Genomic DNA, 19,106 nt, shown 5'->3' with positions numbered 1-19,106 from the left:
GCAGGAATGTGCCCGGAGGCAGGCACTGCCTACTGTTGGGTAGCTGGCATCCGGTTTGTGCTGTCTGAGCTGTCCTACTGCTTCATGCTAGGTTTCGTGTGCTGTAAACTCGGGATCTAGGAGGATATCATAGGACCTTTGCTTTCTTTGTCCTACCCAAGAAGTATCTCTGGCTTTGCTAGCTATGGAGCATGGGCTCAAGGAATAGCTCGTAAGGAGATGACAAAATCAAAGCAAGTGCCACACAGCTTATGACAGGCAGTGCTGGGATTTGAAGCCAGGAAGTCTAGTGCCAGTGTCTGTTTACTCCATCACTCACTGAGCCATCCTGGTATAAGGTGAAAAACGGGAAGATAAACTAAGCACACCTCTAAATGCACCAAGAGGAGGGGGGGCTGTGGGGAGACTATTCTCAAACAAAATGCAGATTACAAACTACAGGTTTAGAGCCAGGAGCTTTTCACTTCTGAAGGACCAGGGTAAAGGGCTATACTTCCTGCTGCTTGTTGTTCACGCCCACCACCTTCTGTCAGGGTTCTAGCTGCGTGTGGCAGTTTTCCTCTGAGATACAAACGATATTCCGTGACCAGGCGATGCTCCGTAACCATCACACGTGCTCTCTATTAGGTTCGGCACCTGTGGAAGTTTGCTGGGCACACAGCGCATAGACTTATTTGCTTTGAGCCACCTCTGTCAGCTGAGGAAGCTGTGAGCCACCTCTGTTAGCTGAGGAAGCTGGTAGCTCTTCAGGACCATCTCTGAGCCACTGGAAAGAGGAAGCAGGTGTTGACTTCTGTTTACTGCATTGGTGGCCTATGGAGAGCTAAGATAGGTGATGCAGGCTTCTGGTACAGACAATGCAACATTCACAAGACTGCTTTGCACTTGGTTCTTGTGACCTGGCTGCGAGGGATGGAAAAAGCAGTGTGCCAGCCAGATTCGAGGGACACTTATTAAGGTATTCCAGTATACAGCGGTAGAAGGTTAGAACAGCCAAGGCATTTAAAAGGACATTCTATTTTGTAAAAGGGTAGTGACTTAAAACTTTATAACGAATTACCCTGGGTGGAATTTTAAAAACAAAAGGGCTAGGAACGGAGAAGACTCGGTTCTGATCTCCATATCCCGTGGTGTCCGTCTCATGAGGCAGCTCCTGTTTCCTGTTGACAAAATGCCCTGCTAGTGGGTGGGAAGATGGCTCAGTGGGTAAAGGCCTTGCCTCACAAGTGTGAGATTCTGAGTTCAGATTCTCAGAATCCACATAAAACCAGTCAAGGTAGTGTCTTCTGTAAGTCCAGTGTTCCTAACGTGAGATGGGAGCAGAGACAGGAGACTCCAAGGAAGCCTGTGGGCCACTTTGTCTGCGGCGTGCAGCAGCAAACACCAAGGGATCCTGTCTTGAACAAGGGGAAGGCAAGAGCAATACCTGAGGTTGACCTCTTCCCGCCACAGGTGCTTAAACATGTGTGCCTATCCACACCTAAACATGTATACTATCCACACACACGCATAGATGGGGAGGGGAGGATTAAACACATAAAATAATAAGAAAAACATTGTAAGCAAGAGCCTCCCAGAGAAAGAGTCTGCCTCTGGAATGTGTAAACGCACACATGAACCTCTGTTCTGCACAACAGCTTAACATGGAAACACGTTGCATATTACTGTTCCCACCTCTGAACCCCAGAGATTATATCACCCACCACAGTTAGATCTTTTTCCTTTTTTTTTTTTAACTTATGGAATGGCATGTCAAATAATGTTATTTTGTTTATTTACTTGTTTGTTTATCTGCTTAGCCTTTTCGTGTATATTTAGGTCATTCTGGTCATCAAAACTCACCACAGAGCATTTGGCAGAATCTTCTTATTTTTTTCTGTGAGAAAATGGAGACTCGAACACAGAGAGAGGTTTAAATGATCCGGTAGACTCTTGAACCTTCATGTTGGATGTGTTTTCCTTGCTATTATTGTTTTTTTGATCACAGACGACAGGAGAGGGTGGCTCAGCTGTGTGCCTGTGAATGTGTTCGCACGCGTGGGTGGTGTGTGAATGTGTGCGCCCACGCGGGTAGGTGTACATTATGTTGTGTGACAGATGTGCTCGTGAAAAGCTCTGAATGAGTCCTTTTATTTTTAAAAATGGAGCATGAAATTTTAAACGCTCTGAGGGTGGAAAAGATGTCTTATTATTTAAAGGAAGCTTGTGGAGGAATCCTTATGTGAAAACTCTCTTTCCTCCTTCTTTATAAAGAGCAACTTCATTGAGAATGGACTCTCGCCGAGCTAAGGGCGGCCATTTTGAATGCATAGCTTGCCGCACTCCCTCCAATGTATATGCACTTACGCCATCGCCACGACGTTTAAGATGGAGAAAATTTCCATCTTCCCAAAGGTTCTCCTATGTCTCTTGGCAGTCGTCGGTCACCTCTACCCCCAGGAGGTAGTCACCCTTGTGGTTCTTGTCACTGTAAATTAGTGTTGCTTGTTTCGAGACCTTATATAAATGAAACCATATGGTGTTTGGTGTCTTTGGCACAGCACTCATCCGAGTATCGGTAATTTATTCATTTTTCTTGCTAAGCAAAATTCCATTATGTGGATGCAGCACGGGTTGCTTATCCTCGTACCTTGCTGTAGAACTCAGTGTTGCTTCCAGTGCGGGGCTTCCAAAGTGCTGCTTCGGACATCCGTGTATAGACTGATGTCTTTAGAAACACATCCCCTCCATCATCCACCAGCGCAGATCCAGCGTTTGCATATGTTGACGTAACTTCATAGGGCATGCTTTTGTTGAGGCCACCCTCGCAAACATGTATTAGCGCTGACGGTGTAGCTCAGCGGTAGAACACTCACCTAGCACCACGGGGCCCTGAGTTCAATCCCAAGCACCACACAAATGCTGGTTAAATCCCTTCCATGTGCTGAATAGATAGACCCTGCCTTGCAGAGAGGTACACAGAAGCCTATGTGTGTGGAAGGAGGGTAGAGCAAGTATCCTCCTCGTGTGCACGTATGGAAGCCAGAGGACTGCGTCTTTTATCATCCCTCCTTTTAATTTTTGACCCTGGGTCTCTCACTGAACTTGATGCTCGTGGCTTGGGTGAGGCTAGCGTGCCAGCCACTCCTAGAACCTGCCTGTCTCTGTCCTCACAGGCTGCAGCTGTAGGCATACACGGCCACGGTGCACATGGGTCTAGGGATTTGAACTCAGATTCTCCTGCGTTCATAACCAACACTCTCACCCACTAAGCCATCTCCTGTCTCCTGTGTAGTGTCCTCACACTGCAGTGAGAGTCGTTTCAGAGAGAAACAATCCTCCCCCATTATTTGATAGAAGCAGTTGCTATGGCAGCCCGCTTTCCGAGTGGAACCTTAAAACACATTTCATTACGCGGATCCCACCGCCTCTTGACCACTCAGTGCGCGCTGTTAATAGAACGGAGAGCAGATTCCTCCCCAGGTGAAGAGCCACAAAATTAGCTGCTGGATTCCAGATCGGCACTTAGAAGTGGCTCACAGTCACAGAGTTTTGGTGACTTTAATTTCTTCCAGTATCATACCATTTGTAGACAATGCACTATGGTCAACAACCCCTCCCCCTCCCTCATTTCCCTTGCCTCTCCTGCCATGTCTTGAGCTTTCTACCAGCTTCAACTAGGAGGATGCTGGCTACCACAATGACCCTGCTCTGCCTGGTCTCCTTCATGCCAGGAAGACCTGGGACTGTGATGTACCATGTGTGGGAGAATGGCCCAAACTAAGAAGTACAGATTTGGGTCCTGGGTCTTTGTTTCATTCTCTCTCTCTCTCTCTCTCTCTCTCTCTCTCTCTCTCTCTCTCTTGTACTGGAGTTTGACTCTAGGCACTCATAATGTTAAACAGGCAATTTATTACCAAGTTAAATCCCAATTTTTGCATTGGTATGTATATGTTGTATTCACGCATCCATGCATGGGTGTAGGTATGTCATGTGCATGCACAGAGGTGTGAGAGACTGATGCCATATTTGTTGTTTTCTCCAGCTTTTTTCCATCTTAACTTTTTGAGATGGCCTCCTCCCCCAACCCAGAGATTCCCTATTGGTTGGCTAGCCAATGGACTCCAGATACTCTCCTGTCTCTGTAGCCCCTCACGGATGTGTTACAGGCTTATAGATGTGTGCCCTCATACCTGGCTTTTACAGGGATGCTAAGGACCTGAACTCATGTCCCCTGGCTTATACGGCAGGCACCTAAGTGACTGAGCTGTTACCATATTTTTTTTATTTTGACTTGGAGTCAGGGTTCTACTAAGTTGCCAGAGTAGGCCTTAAAATGATTGTGGCCTAGGCAGACTTAGATTTATAGGCCTCTTCCTTCAGGCCCTCAAGCAGTTAAGATTACAGACCTGAACCACTGTGTTTAGCTTCCTTTCTGGATGCCTCTTCTACCTTCTACATTATCCCCAACCTCTTCCAAGTAAGAGAGAAAGAGAAATAAACATTTAATTATATGAGTCCTAGAAGGTGGAATCAGGCCAGTCCAAGACTCTCTTCCCATCTCTGCTTCTCTCCAAGTTCTGACCTGGGGCTGGATGGTCTGGAAGGGAAGTGAAACTCAGGTGAGCTGAGTCAGGCCTGCAGGGAGTTTTTCCAGAGTTCTCTGGCGAGAGCTGGCCTGTGGTTAGGAGGGAATTTAACTCTGAGTTTTAGACTTGCCTGGCTCCAGACACAGGCCTAGATTCCTGTGGGTCACTGAAGCCTGCCGTGTACGTTGTAGGTGAGGAGGGGGTTAGCCTCTCATTGGTGGGTTCTTATTATTCAAAACAACTTGACTCAGGGTTTCCTGATGGATGGGTGTGGGGTGCTGGAAGGGTCACTGGCCTGAGGGGTGGTGGTGGTGGTGCACCAACTCTCTTTGAGTTGTCTATAATACTCAGCCATAGGGCATCCATTCCCAGATACGAGCGATCCATGACGTCCCTGTCATCATGAAGCCTCCATTGGCTACTGTGGGTGCATCTTCAACCTCGGCTTTAACATTATTGATTCATTTGCAGCGCTAGAGTTTAAATCCAGGACCTGTGTGCTGTAGCGAACACTCAATGAGCTTGGTTGAGACAGAGATTTGTTATGTATCCCAGGGCTGCTTTTAACTCATAACCTCCCTGTCTCTACTCTGGGCGTATTGAGATTACAGTGTGTGTGCCATATCCGGATCTTATTCATAAACCAACACAGGACCTGTTACCTTACAGATAAATTATGCGGGATAAATTGTCATACACACAAAGGGCTTTGAAAATGATCAGGTACTACCCAGAAGTCCATGAGGGTCTGGGCTTTTGCAACACCAATGCTGAGGAAGTTCCTGGGTGGCTTGTGGTCCCCATGGCATTGTCCTTCGTTGGAATGAATGGCACCCAGTTCCCATTGGCTCAGTGCTGAGCTTCGGAAGTGCAAGACATTGTTCTGCCTTAGAAAGATTGGGCCCGGGAAGCCCACGGCCACTGCAGAGGGGAACGAGGACACCAGAGACGGCACGGAGGACAACCAGACAAGCTATCTGAGATGCTAGGTGCAGCAAGGGACATGAGTCTGACCTTGGAGTTCAGACAGAATCAGTTTCTTTCGTGATAAGGTAATGGGGGCCTCTGCAGAAAGCTCCCTGAACCCCCCATTTCCTGTCTGGAGACAGAGACTGCCATTGACCTCATAGAGTTTCAGTACACTGAGGCATGTGAGGAACCCAGGGTCTAAAGCAGATCAGATGCCAGGAAACCTTTGATCTCTCTCTCTCTCTCTCTCTCTCTCTCTCTCTCTCTCTCTCTCTCTCTCTCTCTCTCCCCTCTCTCTCCCCCCCCGCCCCCACTCTTGTGGCACTATGGACTGTGGTCCTTCTTATGCCTAACAGATGATCTTGCCTGCCCCTGGCTTTACCTCAGGTTGGGTACAAGATTTACCCTTTTGATAGCCACAGTACCATTAAAATGTCATCTGAGATTCTGTGATAACCTCTTCTATTTGTTTGGGTGGAGGGGAGACTGTTAAGTAGAAAGAACTTTGGACTATAAAGGTGGGACTTGAAGAAGTGTGTGTGTGTGTGTGTGTGTGTGTGTGTGTGTGTGTGTGTGTGTGAATGTGTGTGTGTGTATGTGTGTTATGTATGTATATACTGTGCTCACGTGTACTATGACACTAACAGAGAGAGAGGTCAGAGGACAACATGTGGGAGTTGGGTCTTTCTACCATCTGGGAATGAAACTTAGATCATCAGACTTAGTGGCAAGCCCCTTCACCTAGTGAGTCATTTTGCAGGCCCCACTTCTTCAGACCACGTAGCCGGTCAGTTTCTCTCTTTTCCACACATTGCATATTTTTCTGAATGCCAAGTGCTTTGCATTTCTGTCTCACAGAATTTCCATGACAACCCATTTCACAGATGAAGCCAAGGCTTATGGAGAGGAAATAATTGTCTGAGGTCACTCAGCGGGTAAGAGACTAAACTTGGATTCGGGCCTGGTATGAAGCCAAGGGCTGTGGTCATCTCCACCACTTTTTCCTTGGCTTCTGGCCCTGGCTAGAGGGGAAGCCAATGGGGATTTAGCTTGAAGGGGAATCATAGCCTAAGAGAAAGGGAAGTACCTAGGAAGCCTGTCAAGGAGAGGTAAGAAGCCTAAACACAGGTTACGAGTAGGGCTGCATCTGGAGCAAGTGGAGTGAGTCCTCATTGCAGGAGGGACTCACAACTGTTCTGGGAGTGGCTGAGGAGGTGTGGGGTCTGTTCTTAAGTCGTTCCAGCTGCCTGAGGGCCTCTCACAGATTGCAGAGTTGCATAGGTCTGGGAACTCGCATTGCTTCCGTTATCTGGGCCACGCACCCATGGGCAGAGTTTGTGATGAAATGCGTTTGGCTGTGAAGCCAGACCGCTCTCCGCCAGCCTTTGTGCCCGGCCACCCCTGCAGTCACCGACACTGAAGTCCCACCGTGCTCTGGAAAGCCTTTTTCGCTTGGCTGGCTGGGGCTTGGCCAGCGCTCTGCAGCCATCTGCTCAGCCCGCACAGCTCTTTTGTTGTTTTTGGCACATTTAATGGCTTAATTTCTATTTTTCTGTTGGGAAATGCAGTTCGCCGGCACCGGGGGAGCAGTGGGTGCTAAAATGGCTTCTGATTGCTATCTTGAATGTTAATATCCTAATACATTTCACCGTCAATGACCTGTCCTCCCTGCTCCGAGTCCTCTCTCCCCCTCTGCAGAGATAGGCTCGGTGCCCGCCTTGGATCGGCCTCGATGCCCATCTCATTCCTCTGCTGTTCTCCTCCCCGCCTCTCACAGATAGCATTGTGCTTCCCCAACGCAGCCTGCAGCCGTGGGAAATCTTTGACTTGGAGGATATGAAAGAGTGTTTCATTTTGTGTGGGGTTAAGAGAGACGATCTAATCTCCAAAAGGCATACATTATTTGAATTCCATGCTCGGGGGCAAAAGGGCTCCTGATCATTTTGAACTTTGGCGGAGAAAGAACTCCAGTTCAGCGCTGCTCAGCAGAGCCAACGGCTGGTTTTCGGCCTGTAACTCCTTGCTGGGGCTGGGGTGTGTTTATGGTGGGGCCCAGCTAGTGTTTGAGAGTTCTAGGGAAACGTGGCTCTACCCACACATTCACGATCATGAACTCTTTGGGAATGACAAGAGACATCTCCTTGTGGGGTCCCAGGTGGGTATGTGGTTCTTATCTGGATCCCACGTTTAAGGGAGTGGATCCTGTGGAGTCCCTGAGGATGGCCCAAATCTGCTCACTGCTCTCTTTCACTCCTTGGCCAGACAGGGCCTGGGTTTACACCACTTGCCTCATCTATAGGAGATCCCTTGATACAAAGGAAAATTTGAAGCTGACCGCAAAATCCCCTGAGGGGCCAAGTACAGCCATGCAACAGGGCTCTGGAGTGGCCTGGGAAGGCAAGGGTGTGACAGAGAGAACATCGGTTCTGCTTGAGTTCCTTTGCCTCACACAGGTGCTCATATTACCCGTTCACTGTACAGCTGCCTCAGCGTCTCTCTCCCCGAGTGCCATATGCAAATGCCACTTCAGTGCAAATCAAAGGTCTGTTTTCCTCCCAGGGGATGCAGCCTTGAAGGGGTGAAGGACCCAGAATAAACTTTATAATCCCTGACCCTAGATCCTTTTCCTACCGCCACAAACGGGTATTGGACAGTTTCTGACCGAGAGAAGTGAGCAGAGGTTGGGAATGTTGATCTCACACTTTATGCCTAGCTGGGAAGATAACTACTTGGACACTGTGCTATGGTTTAATAGAAACTGTGATTAGGACAGCGAGCTGTGGGAACCCGGACAAGGGAGGAATGCATCCTGGAGGGCATAGAAAGGCCTCAGGGAGGACGCATGTTGCCCTCGACCTTGAAGAAGCAGGAGATGTCAACCATACTGCCTCTTCTGAAGAATTATTTGCTAAGTGTACACTTGCCTTCTGTTGGGGACAGTGGAAAAATTACAGGAAGGGATGGTGGTTCCTGTCCTTAAGAAGTGCACAGCTTGTTGGGGAGAGAGCCTGGCACCGCTGAGCCCCTTGGAACTCCGTGTATACAGATGGCTGGTGGGGGATGGGAGAGTTTCATGGTGCGGACTTGGAGACCCAAGCCTTCCAGAGTTTCCACTACTCTCCCGTGTGGAAACCACACGCTCTGTAGAAAAGTTCCTACCTTGCAAAGATGTCTGAACTTAAAAAAAAAAAGAAAGAAAGAAAGAAAGAAAGAAAGAAAGAAAGAAAGAAAGAAAGAAAGAAAGAAAGAAAGAAAGAGGTCCAGGCCTCCATTTTCTACCCCACTGCCCAATTTCATCAGCCTGGTTCTGTATAGCCTGTTAGCTATAGTTTGAGTAGGGGAAGGAGCAAATTGGGGGTGCAAGGAGGTTACCAGCGAGCAGTTGAAAATACTAATTCTCTTCATAATCCATCTGGAACCTGTGGGTCACGAAACACCCATGTAGCCAGCACATGACCCGAGGTGGGGGATCTGGGGAAGGTGCGCTCTTAAAGCCTCGTTCTGCGTTGGTTCCTCTCACACTGCTCTGCTCCGTGGCTTTCAGGATCCTTCCGTGTTGGGGCTCGTGGTTTATTTTCTCCCTCTTACTAGCTGAGTTCCATGCCGTTCTGTTCCTCAGCTTCCCAATGAGATTTTAATCACTGACAACAGGAGTGACATCTCAATTCACCTCTTGCTTTCTGAGACACATAAAGAACTTGGACCACAGGTACCTGTAAAGGGGGCTTAACATAAAACCTTCCAAGCTCCAGGCAGTTGACTGGAAGGTTAGATGATTCTTGGCTGCGGGGAATGTTTTAAACCCTGTGGCTTCCCTAGGATCTCTACCCTTTAGATATCAGTTATGACGCCCTCTCCGCCAGTCATGACAGTCAGCCTCCAGACAGACATATCTTTAGAAATTCTTCAAGTATCCGTTGTGAAGGAAGATCCCTCCCAGGTTAAAAGCGCTGCTTGGTGCTCCCGTTTGGCCGTGCCTCAGACCCTTAGTACCACACAGCGCAGTAGCTGTTCGGTGAGCAGTGACGCTTTCGCTCCTAACTCACCTAGCACTTGACACAGGGCTGATGAGTTTCATGACTCTGAGTTACAGCAGCTCAGGGACAGAGTGTGGCTCCTTCAAACTGCCCACACATGCACTAACGGCCTCTCCGTCATTCTCTTACTTGCAGATTGATCTGGAGCCAGAAGGAAAAGTCTACGTGATCATCGATCTCTCGGGATCATCGGGCGAAGGTAGGGTGTGACCTCTTGTCTTGTCTTGTTCTGTTGAGACTTTGTCTGCCGGGTCTCTCCCTTCCCATCTCGGCCGGGACATTATCACGGCGACATTTAATTAGTTGGCATGGTCTAGCAGGAGAAAGGTTATTCTGAAGATGTTGTAGCTGTGTACCAAACAGGAGTCAGCCATCTGTTACCGGTGGAGCGGAAGGAGGTTTCGGACTTGCTGAGAGGCCAGTAACACGGGCATTTCCAAGTGCCATGTGCGGGGCAGGTGCCGACGGAGAGGCTCCCTCTCCCAGGAGGCGTCTGTGGGGTTTACGCTGTGCATGGTGAGAAGGAAGTAAAACCAGTTGGCCTAACGGTATTCAGGAAGGAGACAAGCGAGGTGTCAGACTTTAAAGTCTTACTTTTTTGCATCATTTCTCCTAGTTATTTAAAAGGCCACTGAAGCTGAATGGATGAGACAACATATCGATTTTTTTCTCTGATGTTTATGTTTCTTCTTTCTTCTTTTTATATCCTCTTCTTTTGATTCCTTTCTTCTTTGCTCACTTACTAAGTGTGGTGAAGACCAGATGATCAGGGTGAAAGGGAAGGCAAGAAAATGCAGACACGAGCAAGGCGGTCAGTTATGGCAGACCTCAGAAGGTGACCGAAATGTGTTTACTGGCCTCGTCGTTCCTCTCTCTGTGGGCAGGGAGGCAGAACAGTTGGTGTTAGTGGCATGGCAGAGAGATTGAGAGAGAGTCTCTGCTTCCCTTTAGAGGTTGAGGGGAAGAAATAGTGTTTGGGGTCTGTGTCCCCAAGTGAGAGGTGGGGAGTACTGTCCTACAGCTCTTCTGCCTGGAAAACTTGGTCCTTTCACAGACTCACAACATGTTATAAGCACAGAGTCAGAAACTTGTGTGTGCGTGTGCACACAGCCTCTAGGTAGAGACTCTGTGGGGAGGAAACATAAAAGGTCAAAGGCTCTAAGCCAGCGGGTCTCAACCTGTGGGTTGAGGTCTAAATATCAGACATCCTGCATATCAGATATTTACATCACGATTCCTAACAGTAGCAAGATTACAGTTATGAAATATCAATGAAATAGTTTCTATGGCCGGGGGTCACCACAATATGAGGGACTGTTTTAAAGGGTCACAGCATTCCGAGGGTTGAGAACACTGTTCTAAGCAAAGGACCTAAGTGACAGTGGTACCTGATAACTTTATTTGTACACAGCCTCTACAGGTGTCACAATAATTCAACGGCCATGCACACGTGAGGACCCGACTAGAGCTGAGTCCTCTTTTAAAATATTTTGATGATTCGGCTTAGGTTAAAAGCTTTAAGCATCCTTTCAAAATCGGTTTCTTACATATTCGGCTCTGTACTGCAGTTATGTTTGGCAAGCCCAGCTTCCGCCCTCAGTTGTCAGCACTGAACAGCCAAATACGGAATACGCTGCCGGAGAGCTGAGAATTTAACAATGTATAGTATGAGCTACTTGAGACCTACAAAAAATAAACTAAACCAGCCATGACAAGAAAAGGCTGCCTATCCCAGCACAGGCGGTAAATGCCCAAGCTCTCGCCTGCTCTGGAGGCTGAGGCGGGACAATGTCTTGAGCACAAGAGATTAGGGCCAGTCCAAAATTTAAGGAAAAAATAATAAAGCAAACAAAGAATTGAAGGCTTGTAGTTGCCTTAAATTAATTTTTTTTAGCATAGGATGAGAGCCCGGCTTATCAGACTTGAGCATCCTGATTGTAGATGTTGGAAAAATGTTTGATAAACAAAAATCAATTTCTTTTTTCCTGTTCTTTCCCTAACCTTAATTAAACATGTATTTCCTGTGCCAAGTCGCTGGGCAAACCAATGGCAGGCTTGAATTATTTTCTTTCTCCTCAAAAAGATTAACGGCTTGCAAAATTATAAACAATGTTTTTTTTTTGCATTAGAGAGAAAGGAGATGGACAATGAGTGAATAAATAAATCAGAAGCAATTGATTTTTTTTCTTCTTGCTTCTACGCTTTATTGCATGTGAATAACCGAAGCGATTTTCATTGGGCTAAATTCTGAGTCTTTTTTTTCTTAATCTCTTTCATCTAAAGAAAATAGAGTTTACTTTAGAAACGCTGACACATGCCAGGCTCTCTAAAGTGCTAGCATGTGTTGCTCTGAAGCAAAGAGGACTCTAGTTTTCCTCCGCTGTTCCTGGACTCGGGACTCCCTTCTGGGAGTGGTGGGCGGGCGCTCTGAAATTCTGTGTCATGCTCCATTTGTATCATGCCCTTCTGTTCTGCCAGTCCTTGCCCTGGCCTGAGAGGGCTTTCCGTCTGGAGGTGGTTTTGGTTGCATAAGGGTTGTGAGGCTGAAAGAGAGACTCAGACAGGGATGAACCAGCTGACCACCCGGCCGAGAGACGTCCCAGAGAAACTCAATTGTCACGCTACCCTACTTGCACTACAGACGGTAGACTCCACTCACCGGTCTTCGCCCACACCCTTTCTTGGGTGCAGATGCTAATTTCGTTCTGTGATTGAGCCTGAGGAGAGTTGGAATGATAGTCCTGATGGAGGTTTCACTGCTCCTTTACTTCTGCCACCAGCAACATTTCAGTGACCCTGTCTCCCTGCTCCAGCCCCACCCATGGGACAAACATATTCGTGGACATTACACACACTTTACAACACACGCAAACTCCAGAGAGTGCATAGAAAGGTATGGGAGTGGCAGTGTGGAAACACCCCCTTCTTCTAGGGGGTTCCAAAGGGCTCTTTTTCTTGCTAACATGCCGATAGGAAGTTTGTGTGCTCACATCCGCTGCAGCAGGATATAATGTGATTTCTGACTGTCTAATGAAATTCCACCACTTGGACATCCTGTGCAGGTCACCATAATGGGATTTGGCTAGTGTGTGCTTTGACTAAACCAGGGAACTTGTTCCCAGATGTAAAGGGTCAGGCCTGATGACGCTGAAGCTCGCTTCCGGTCCCATGATGCTCTTCTTCAGTGTAATTTGAGCAGGCATCTGTTGGAGCTCGTGGCCAAGGAGGGGGGTGATACTGCAGGTGATAGAAGGAGCTGAAAGAAATGGACCCTCTTTGGCATGTGTTGTCCCAGATATTTTTGTGTGAGCCCCAGTCTGGGGCATTCCTTAGTTTGGCTTTCAGCATGAATAACAACCATTTGGCTCCCCGGTAAGCCAGGCACCTTTGGCTCACCAGGTAATTAGGTCAAAGCTCCGGTAATAGAAGTATACATAGCAACTTAATTCTCAAATTGCGAATGTGTTTCTTGCCGTGTAATAAGTTACCGTTTCTGCCTTTACTATCACTCGCCATTCACATTCGTTTGAACAATGGAGCAATCCAGCATCGTTTACAGAACCCGTGGATGGGAGCTGCTTAGGGCCTGAGCTGTGCAGTCTCCTCCCTCTGCTTTGCAGTCAGGGGCAGTGGTCATCTCAGAATGTTCTCAGAGTCTATAAACTGCAGTAGAAATCTCACAAAGTCAGCCTCATTGGACGTCTGCAGACATCCCATGTCTGCAACCGTATACAGAATCCACCACATGAAGTACAATTGAATCTGGCCCCAGGGGATTATGCCTTGTGGAAGTGGAAGCTGAGAAGCGGAAAGCAGTGCCCACCTACCCCGCTCTCTGCAGTCACATGATGTGATGAGCCTGGTGCCTTCTCTAGGAAAGAGCGTGGGCCTAGGCATCCATCCGGCCTGGCTTGAACTCCTGTCTCTTATGCATGCCAGCTTAACTTCAGATTCCTCACCCAGAAGATGGGGCAACACTATGAAATTTCATTTGGACTTTGTTTGGGAGACTCCATTCTTGTCCCTCGTAAGCCTCATTCAGACTGAAGTAACCCTGCCAAAGGGACTAGAGAGGGGACATGGTAAGGACAAGGTCTTGGGACAGTGTTCGTGCAAAGGTGCTCAGTACATACTCAGAGTCAGAAGACCCGAGAGTAGAGTTCATCAGAGTCGCCTAGAGCAGCTCGGAGGCTCTTCAGGGAGTGGTAGGAGGACGAACGTTCTGACGCTGGCTGTGGAGTGCTCGGGAGCAGTGCAAGGGAAGAACTTGCTGCTTACAGAACGCATGGACGTGTGCCAGGTCTGAGAGATTACTTCCTGCAGCATTGAAGGCCAGCTGTTCATTCTGCTTCTGCATCTTTCTTCCTTACCTCCCCCACCCCCCAAGTACAGCAATCCCCAGCCAGACACTGCAGCATCCCAGGGCCACTGGTTTGTGTCCTGAGCACGTTAATGCTAACAGCAGCTCGTGTTGGAGCCTGGCTCCTCCGTTGCTGCTCGGTGCAGGCTGAGAACACGTGGTCTCCAGGCTCTCGCTGGCCCTGGATAAAGCCCTTCATCTGTTTGAGGACAGTTCTTAAATCTCTCTTCTTCAGGCGGAATCCATCAAATCCTTTTGAAAATCTTGCTCCTCTTTGCAGCTTTCTGCTGGCCCCTCCCCCCACCCCCCTCCACCCCCAGTTGCTCCAGAAGACAGATTTGATGAAGGTAACTCTGCTCGGCTCTGGAAAGAGTATCTGTCAGGGCCTTGTGGAGGAGGTTGTCAACATGGAAATGACCTCCTGTTGCTAGTGTTACTGTTATATTTTCCCTCAGAAAGCTTTTAATAGGAACATAAAGCCAAAGTTCTTAGCTTTCAATCCAAAGGTGGCCCTGGAGTCCCTTTCATGAATAGACAGATCTGTTGTTTTATTCTCTTTTCTATTCTGTGTTTTTCTTTCTTTTCTTTCCTTTTTCTTTTTTAATTCTCTGTTTCAGGAATGGCGTTGGCGCCTCTCCAGCTGTCTGTAATGTGGGCCCATGAGCAGGTTCTGGTTTGAAACTGGACCTGGCATAAACCAAGCAGGACAATGATCTTTCCTACTGCCCTGCTCTGTTGGAGACACCGGGGTCTTATGTTCAAACACTGCCCTTAGGGTGAGGCCCTGGCTCTGCCACAGGGTGGGGAATCTCAACAGCATCCCCTGGTGCCAAAGCCCTTCTGAAGAACTCCGCTTTCCCTAAATCCCATGTCATTTGATCAGATAGAGTCTGGTCGTCACAGAGTTTTAACTCTTACTCCTTTGGGCTGCCTACCCAAATGAAGGACATTCACCAATTCATCTCAAGAAAACAGGAAGTGGGACAAGAAGGGGAAAATGGAAGATGATATTCTCAAGAATCGGAGCATTGGTTTCAACCAGGAATGGATGTCTTGTAGGAGGAAGGCATCAAAGACTAACGCATTCACATTGAGTATCATCACCAGGGAGGAAAGTGGGATTGGAATAACCCAGCAGTACTTCAAGGGAGCTGTGGCACTTATTCTAGAAAGAAAGGGTAGACGGGACCTCAGAGAGCCAGAGGGAGAGGCGTTGTGAGCTGGGGGAGCCCGTAAGACAGCTTAGAGACTTTCATATTCAGAAATGGCAGGATAAATAAGGTAGACAGAGTGTGTACTCTCTGGGAGCATCCAAATAAAAAGATAGTTATTGGTAGTGCAAGCCAAAATTGTCATGCTATGCAAGCAAGGAAAATGGGATGCCATAAATGATTAATCCATGTTTGAAAGTTGATGGCGGTTGTTCTGCAAAAATCTTCGTGGTCAAGGCCTCTGTCTCACTAAGATCTCCAAGGAGGAAAGGAGCGTTCCAGGTCAAATGTAATCACATCCAGAACATTGGGTAGAGGCCTGTTGTAACCATGGCACGGAGGTATTTAGAAGATTGCTCAAAGAAAGAACATTGAGTAGAGGCCTGTTGTAACCATGGCACTGAGGTATTTAGAAGATTGTTCAAAGAAAGGCATCTCTCTGTGGCTTTTTCTGGATTCTCTCTTTCCCCAGATAGTCACCTGGTAAAGTCCTGTAGTAATCACACCACCCGCTTCAGCCTCTCGGCCTCCTCCTCCTCTTCTTCCTTTTTTCACAGGATTGATAAAATAAACTCCTGCTCTCAAGCCTGCTAGGCAAGGTGGTCCACCACTGAGCTATGTCCACAGTCTTTCTTGGGTGCCCCGAATTAAGCCCAACATCCCCACATTTTCTCTTTGAGTTTTTGTTCAGTTTTGAACATGAAACATCACACAAGATGTTAATAGGCTTTCCCACCTTTCCTAAGCCATATTCAGCTGTAAGGTGCTGGCCCATCTCCTCTGTGGGATGTCCCTTAATCAAGAGGATTCTGGTCATGTTCACCACATGCTCCCTAGACATCCGTGGATGTGTCAGACTTTCCAGAAGTGAACTGAGGTCAGGAAATAAAGATGACAACATTTAGATGTTCAAAAACATTGATCTTTTCATCTATACTCTTCACTGGCAACTCTCACCCTGGTCTAACTGCTTGCCACCTCTGACACACACGCCCAGGGAGTTTGTCTTTTACTGTCTAGATGTGGAGGTCCATCTGTGCCTTGATGGAATCAGTGCTTATTCCTAGAGGTGATTGCCTGTGTGGATGACATGGAAAACTCCATGATCACCCACCCCTGTCAAGGAGTTCTTATATCCCAAAGTGCCTTGGCTGAAATGCTTGATGAGAAGTAAGCCAAGAAGCCCCCCCATTTCCTTCTAATTGGTCTCTAGAAACACAGCAGTTCCTCTGAAATGAGTCCCTCGTGGTTAACCTCACCAAATGCCAGCCATTAGCAGACAAAACCAGGGTTGAACCCAGAGAGACTGGGGAGCCTCTCTCTGCAAGCCTCCTTCCTGTCTGCCATTGTGTGGGGGTGGATGTATGTTTTCTGTTGACTCAGTGCTTGTTTTACTCCTGGTCTAACTGCAGGAGGGATGTTGTATGGAAGAAACACACATAGAGAAGGGTTGGCTTAAGATATTCCTTAGTGAAGACGCGGCTCCTTCCTCTCCTCCCGAGCCCTCTCAGTCTGTCTCTGTTGTTGGGTATCACGTCCATGTCCATATCTTATAAAAGAGAGTTTGGGGGAAATCATGTGTGCAGCGCAGATCATAGTTGGTTGAAATGGCCCATAATTGAATCATTTACTGTTGTTAATGTCCTCATGACTTGGCTTAAAAGAAAAGGCTATTTCCATCCATCTAACCTAATTTAGAGAGTTGTCTTTCTGTACCAATTATTCTATTCTTTTATCTCCTTGAAACCGGCCAGTGCTGACAGTTTTATTGATGTTACTTATTACCTGGCTTTGTTGGAACCCTCACATTTTCACAACCAAACACATTTGCCATCATTAATCCAGGGCAAAGCCAAGGCTTTTATCTTCCTCTTTTATTGTAAACCTTCAGTTGAGCTTGTGTAGACTGAGGACACACACACACACACACACACACACACACACACACGTGCACAGGCACACATACACATATAATCTCCTTTACTCACCTTTCCCCAAAGTTTCAAAGGAATTCATTAGTGGAAGCCACAAGTGCCTACAGCAGAGAGGACATCACCATTGTTACTGCTAGTGTCAGGAGTGAGACAGATTAGAAGGCCAGGGAAGGAGGTCTGACCCACTGGCCGTCACCTGCTCTCTGTTGGTACCAGCTGGGCAGAAGATACCAAAGACAGTGAAACCACCACTCTATGTGCATCTGATCAAGCATGGGACAAGAAGTCACAGTTACTAAAACAACAGTTGCCACCAGAAACACCACACTAAGAATGTAGCAAGCAGGGCTGGCAAGGAAAAGCCGTGGCTCCGTGGAATGGAGCTGCTGAGGGTCTTTCAGTCCATGCTAATGGCTACTAGGCCTGCCTACTTCTCTATCAGGAGTATGGAGTCCTTGCTAAAGGCCCCGTGTAAGGAAACCTCTAATTTTAATGTACCTCACTGAATATTAGAGGGGTCTCTTGAACATATAAGTAAATGTGTAGACAGCGTTAATCCGGTGGCTCCTTTTCCTTACATCTGTGGGTATTCAGTGGATCATTTCTCTCTGTCAGGGATTTCCGGCGCCTGCTGTAATCCCTAGCCAGAAACAAGTCATCGTCGCTCGGTATAAGGGAACAGTCGCATTCCCACCTGATTCCTTCTGTATTATTTCTAAGTAGTTCTAAATAGCTCATATACATAAATTATAAACTAGACAAGAAAATTTTCTCCCTTCTCAAATTTTTTTATCCCTTCCCCAGAGATGACCACTGTTCCCAGTGTATGGTGTCATCGCAAAGACATTTTCTATATACACACACAGGCCGGGCGGGAGAGCTGGGGAGACTCGAGTGTAATCTTCGAGGAATTTGTTTTATTGTTCCCTTCTGTGCCTCAGGACTGACTAGAGGGCCGGGTATACATTGGGTATATGATAGCTGCATGTCTATATAGATCAGATAGATTCCTGATATGGAACATTTGATGAATCAGGTCCTAGCATGGATCACCTTGGGCAGTAGCTCTGTTCCCTCAACCAAGGAAGGAGAATATAGTAGCTATTATCATTGCATTTTAGGCTAGCCATGTGGCTTGAAGGAAATCACTCTAGAGCAATGCTAGTGGCCGCCATTTATTGACCCTCTGCTCAGAGGAGAGACCTCAGTGGGGGAGAGCCTTACTGCTGGCCCCACTGTACCCATTCCTACCAACAGATGCAACAGAGTATTGTGCTTCCTGGCCTATTCTTTGCCTCCTTCTATCAGAAGAAATTGAGCTCCCGCGAGTAGGGACAAGCTTGTTACCTCTGCATGTCTAGGCCTTAGATACTCAAGAGAAGAAGATAAATGGTGCTTCCAATGAGGGAAACTGAGGAGGAATAGGATAGAAGGGAGACATTGGTTCTCATCTCTGTATGTGGGCTCACAAGATCAACAGAGAGCAAGTGGCTGCCAGTGGACCAGGCCTCCTTCCTGGGTCTTCCAGTCAGTCTGTCTCTGACACTAACAAGAACGGTGATGTACGATGTGAAGGGATGTCGTCTCTGCTACAGAAGCCACCACTAGCGAATTGCTTTGAAACTGTGGGGAAGAGTGAGTTCAAGGGAAATTACCTTCACTTAAGTTAGGGTTTGCACACAAGTGTGTGTGTGTGTGTGTGTGTGTGTGTGTGTGTGTGTGTGTGTGTGTGTGTGTCTGTGTGTCTGTGTGGGGTGATTGGACTCTTCATTTTAGTCCCTCTTTTACAATGAGCTAATTTCATGGTTTACCAATACATACAACAAGTGTATATAGAGCTCAGCATAGCGCCTCACACCTTTAATCCCAGTGCTGGGGAGGCAAAGGCAGACAGACATCTATGAGTTCAAGGTCAGTCTGCTCCACATAACAAGACTAGGCCATCTATGCCTATGTACTAAAACCCTGTCTCAAACAAAACAAAACAATTGTACACTCTGAGTCCAGCATCTGCTGGGTACCAGTGG

The 19,106-nt window shown here is 47.5% G+C and overlaps 1 protein-coding gene across 1 annotated transcript in view; it reads left to right on the top strand.

The window, feature by feature from the left end:
• Positions 1–19,106, top strand: part of Prkce (protein kinase C epsilon) — a 486,519-nt gene that overhangs the window by 178,361 nt on the left and 289,052 nt on the right. Inside the window, 1 exon segment of the mRNA XM_032908730.1 lies at positions 9,710–9,773. Coding sequence (XP_032764621.1) covers positions 9,710–9,773 — 64 coding nt within the window.

Source organism: Rattus rattus, chromosome 7, assembly GCF_011064425.1.
Source record: "Rattus rattus isolate New Zealand chromosome 7, Rrattus_CSIRO_v1, whole genome shotgun sequence".
NCBI classification, from domain to species: Eukaryota; Metazoa; Chordata; class Mammalia; order Rodentia; family Muridae; genus Rattus; species Rattus rattus.
Note: the sequence above shows the minus strand (reverse complement) of the source record. Positions and strands in the feature narration are given on the sequence as shown.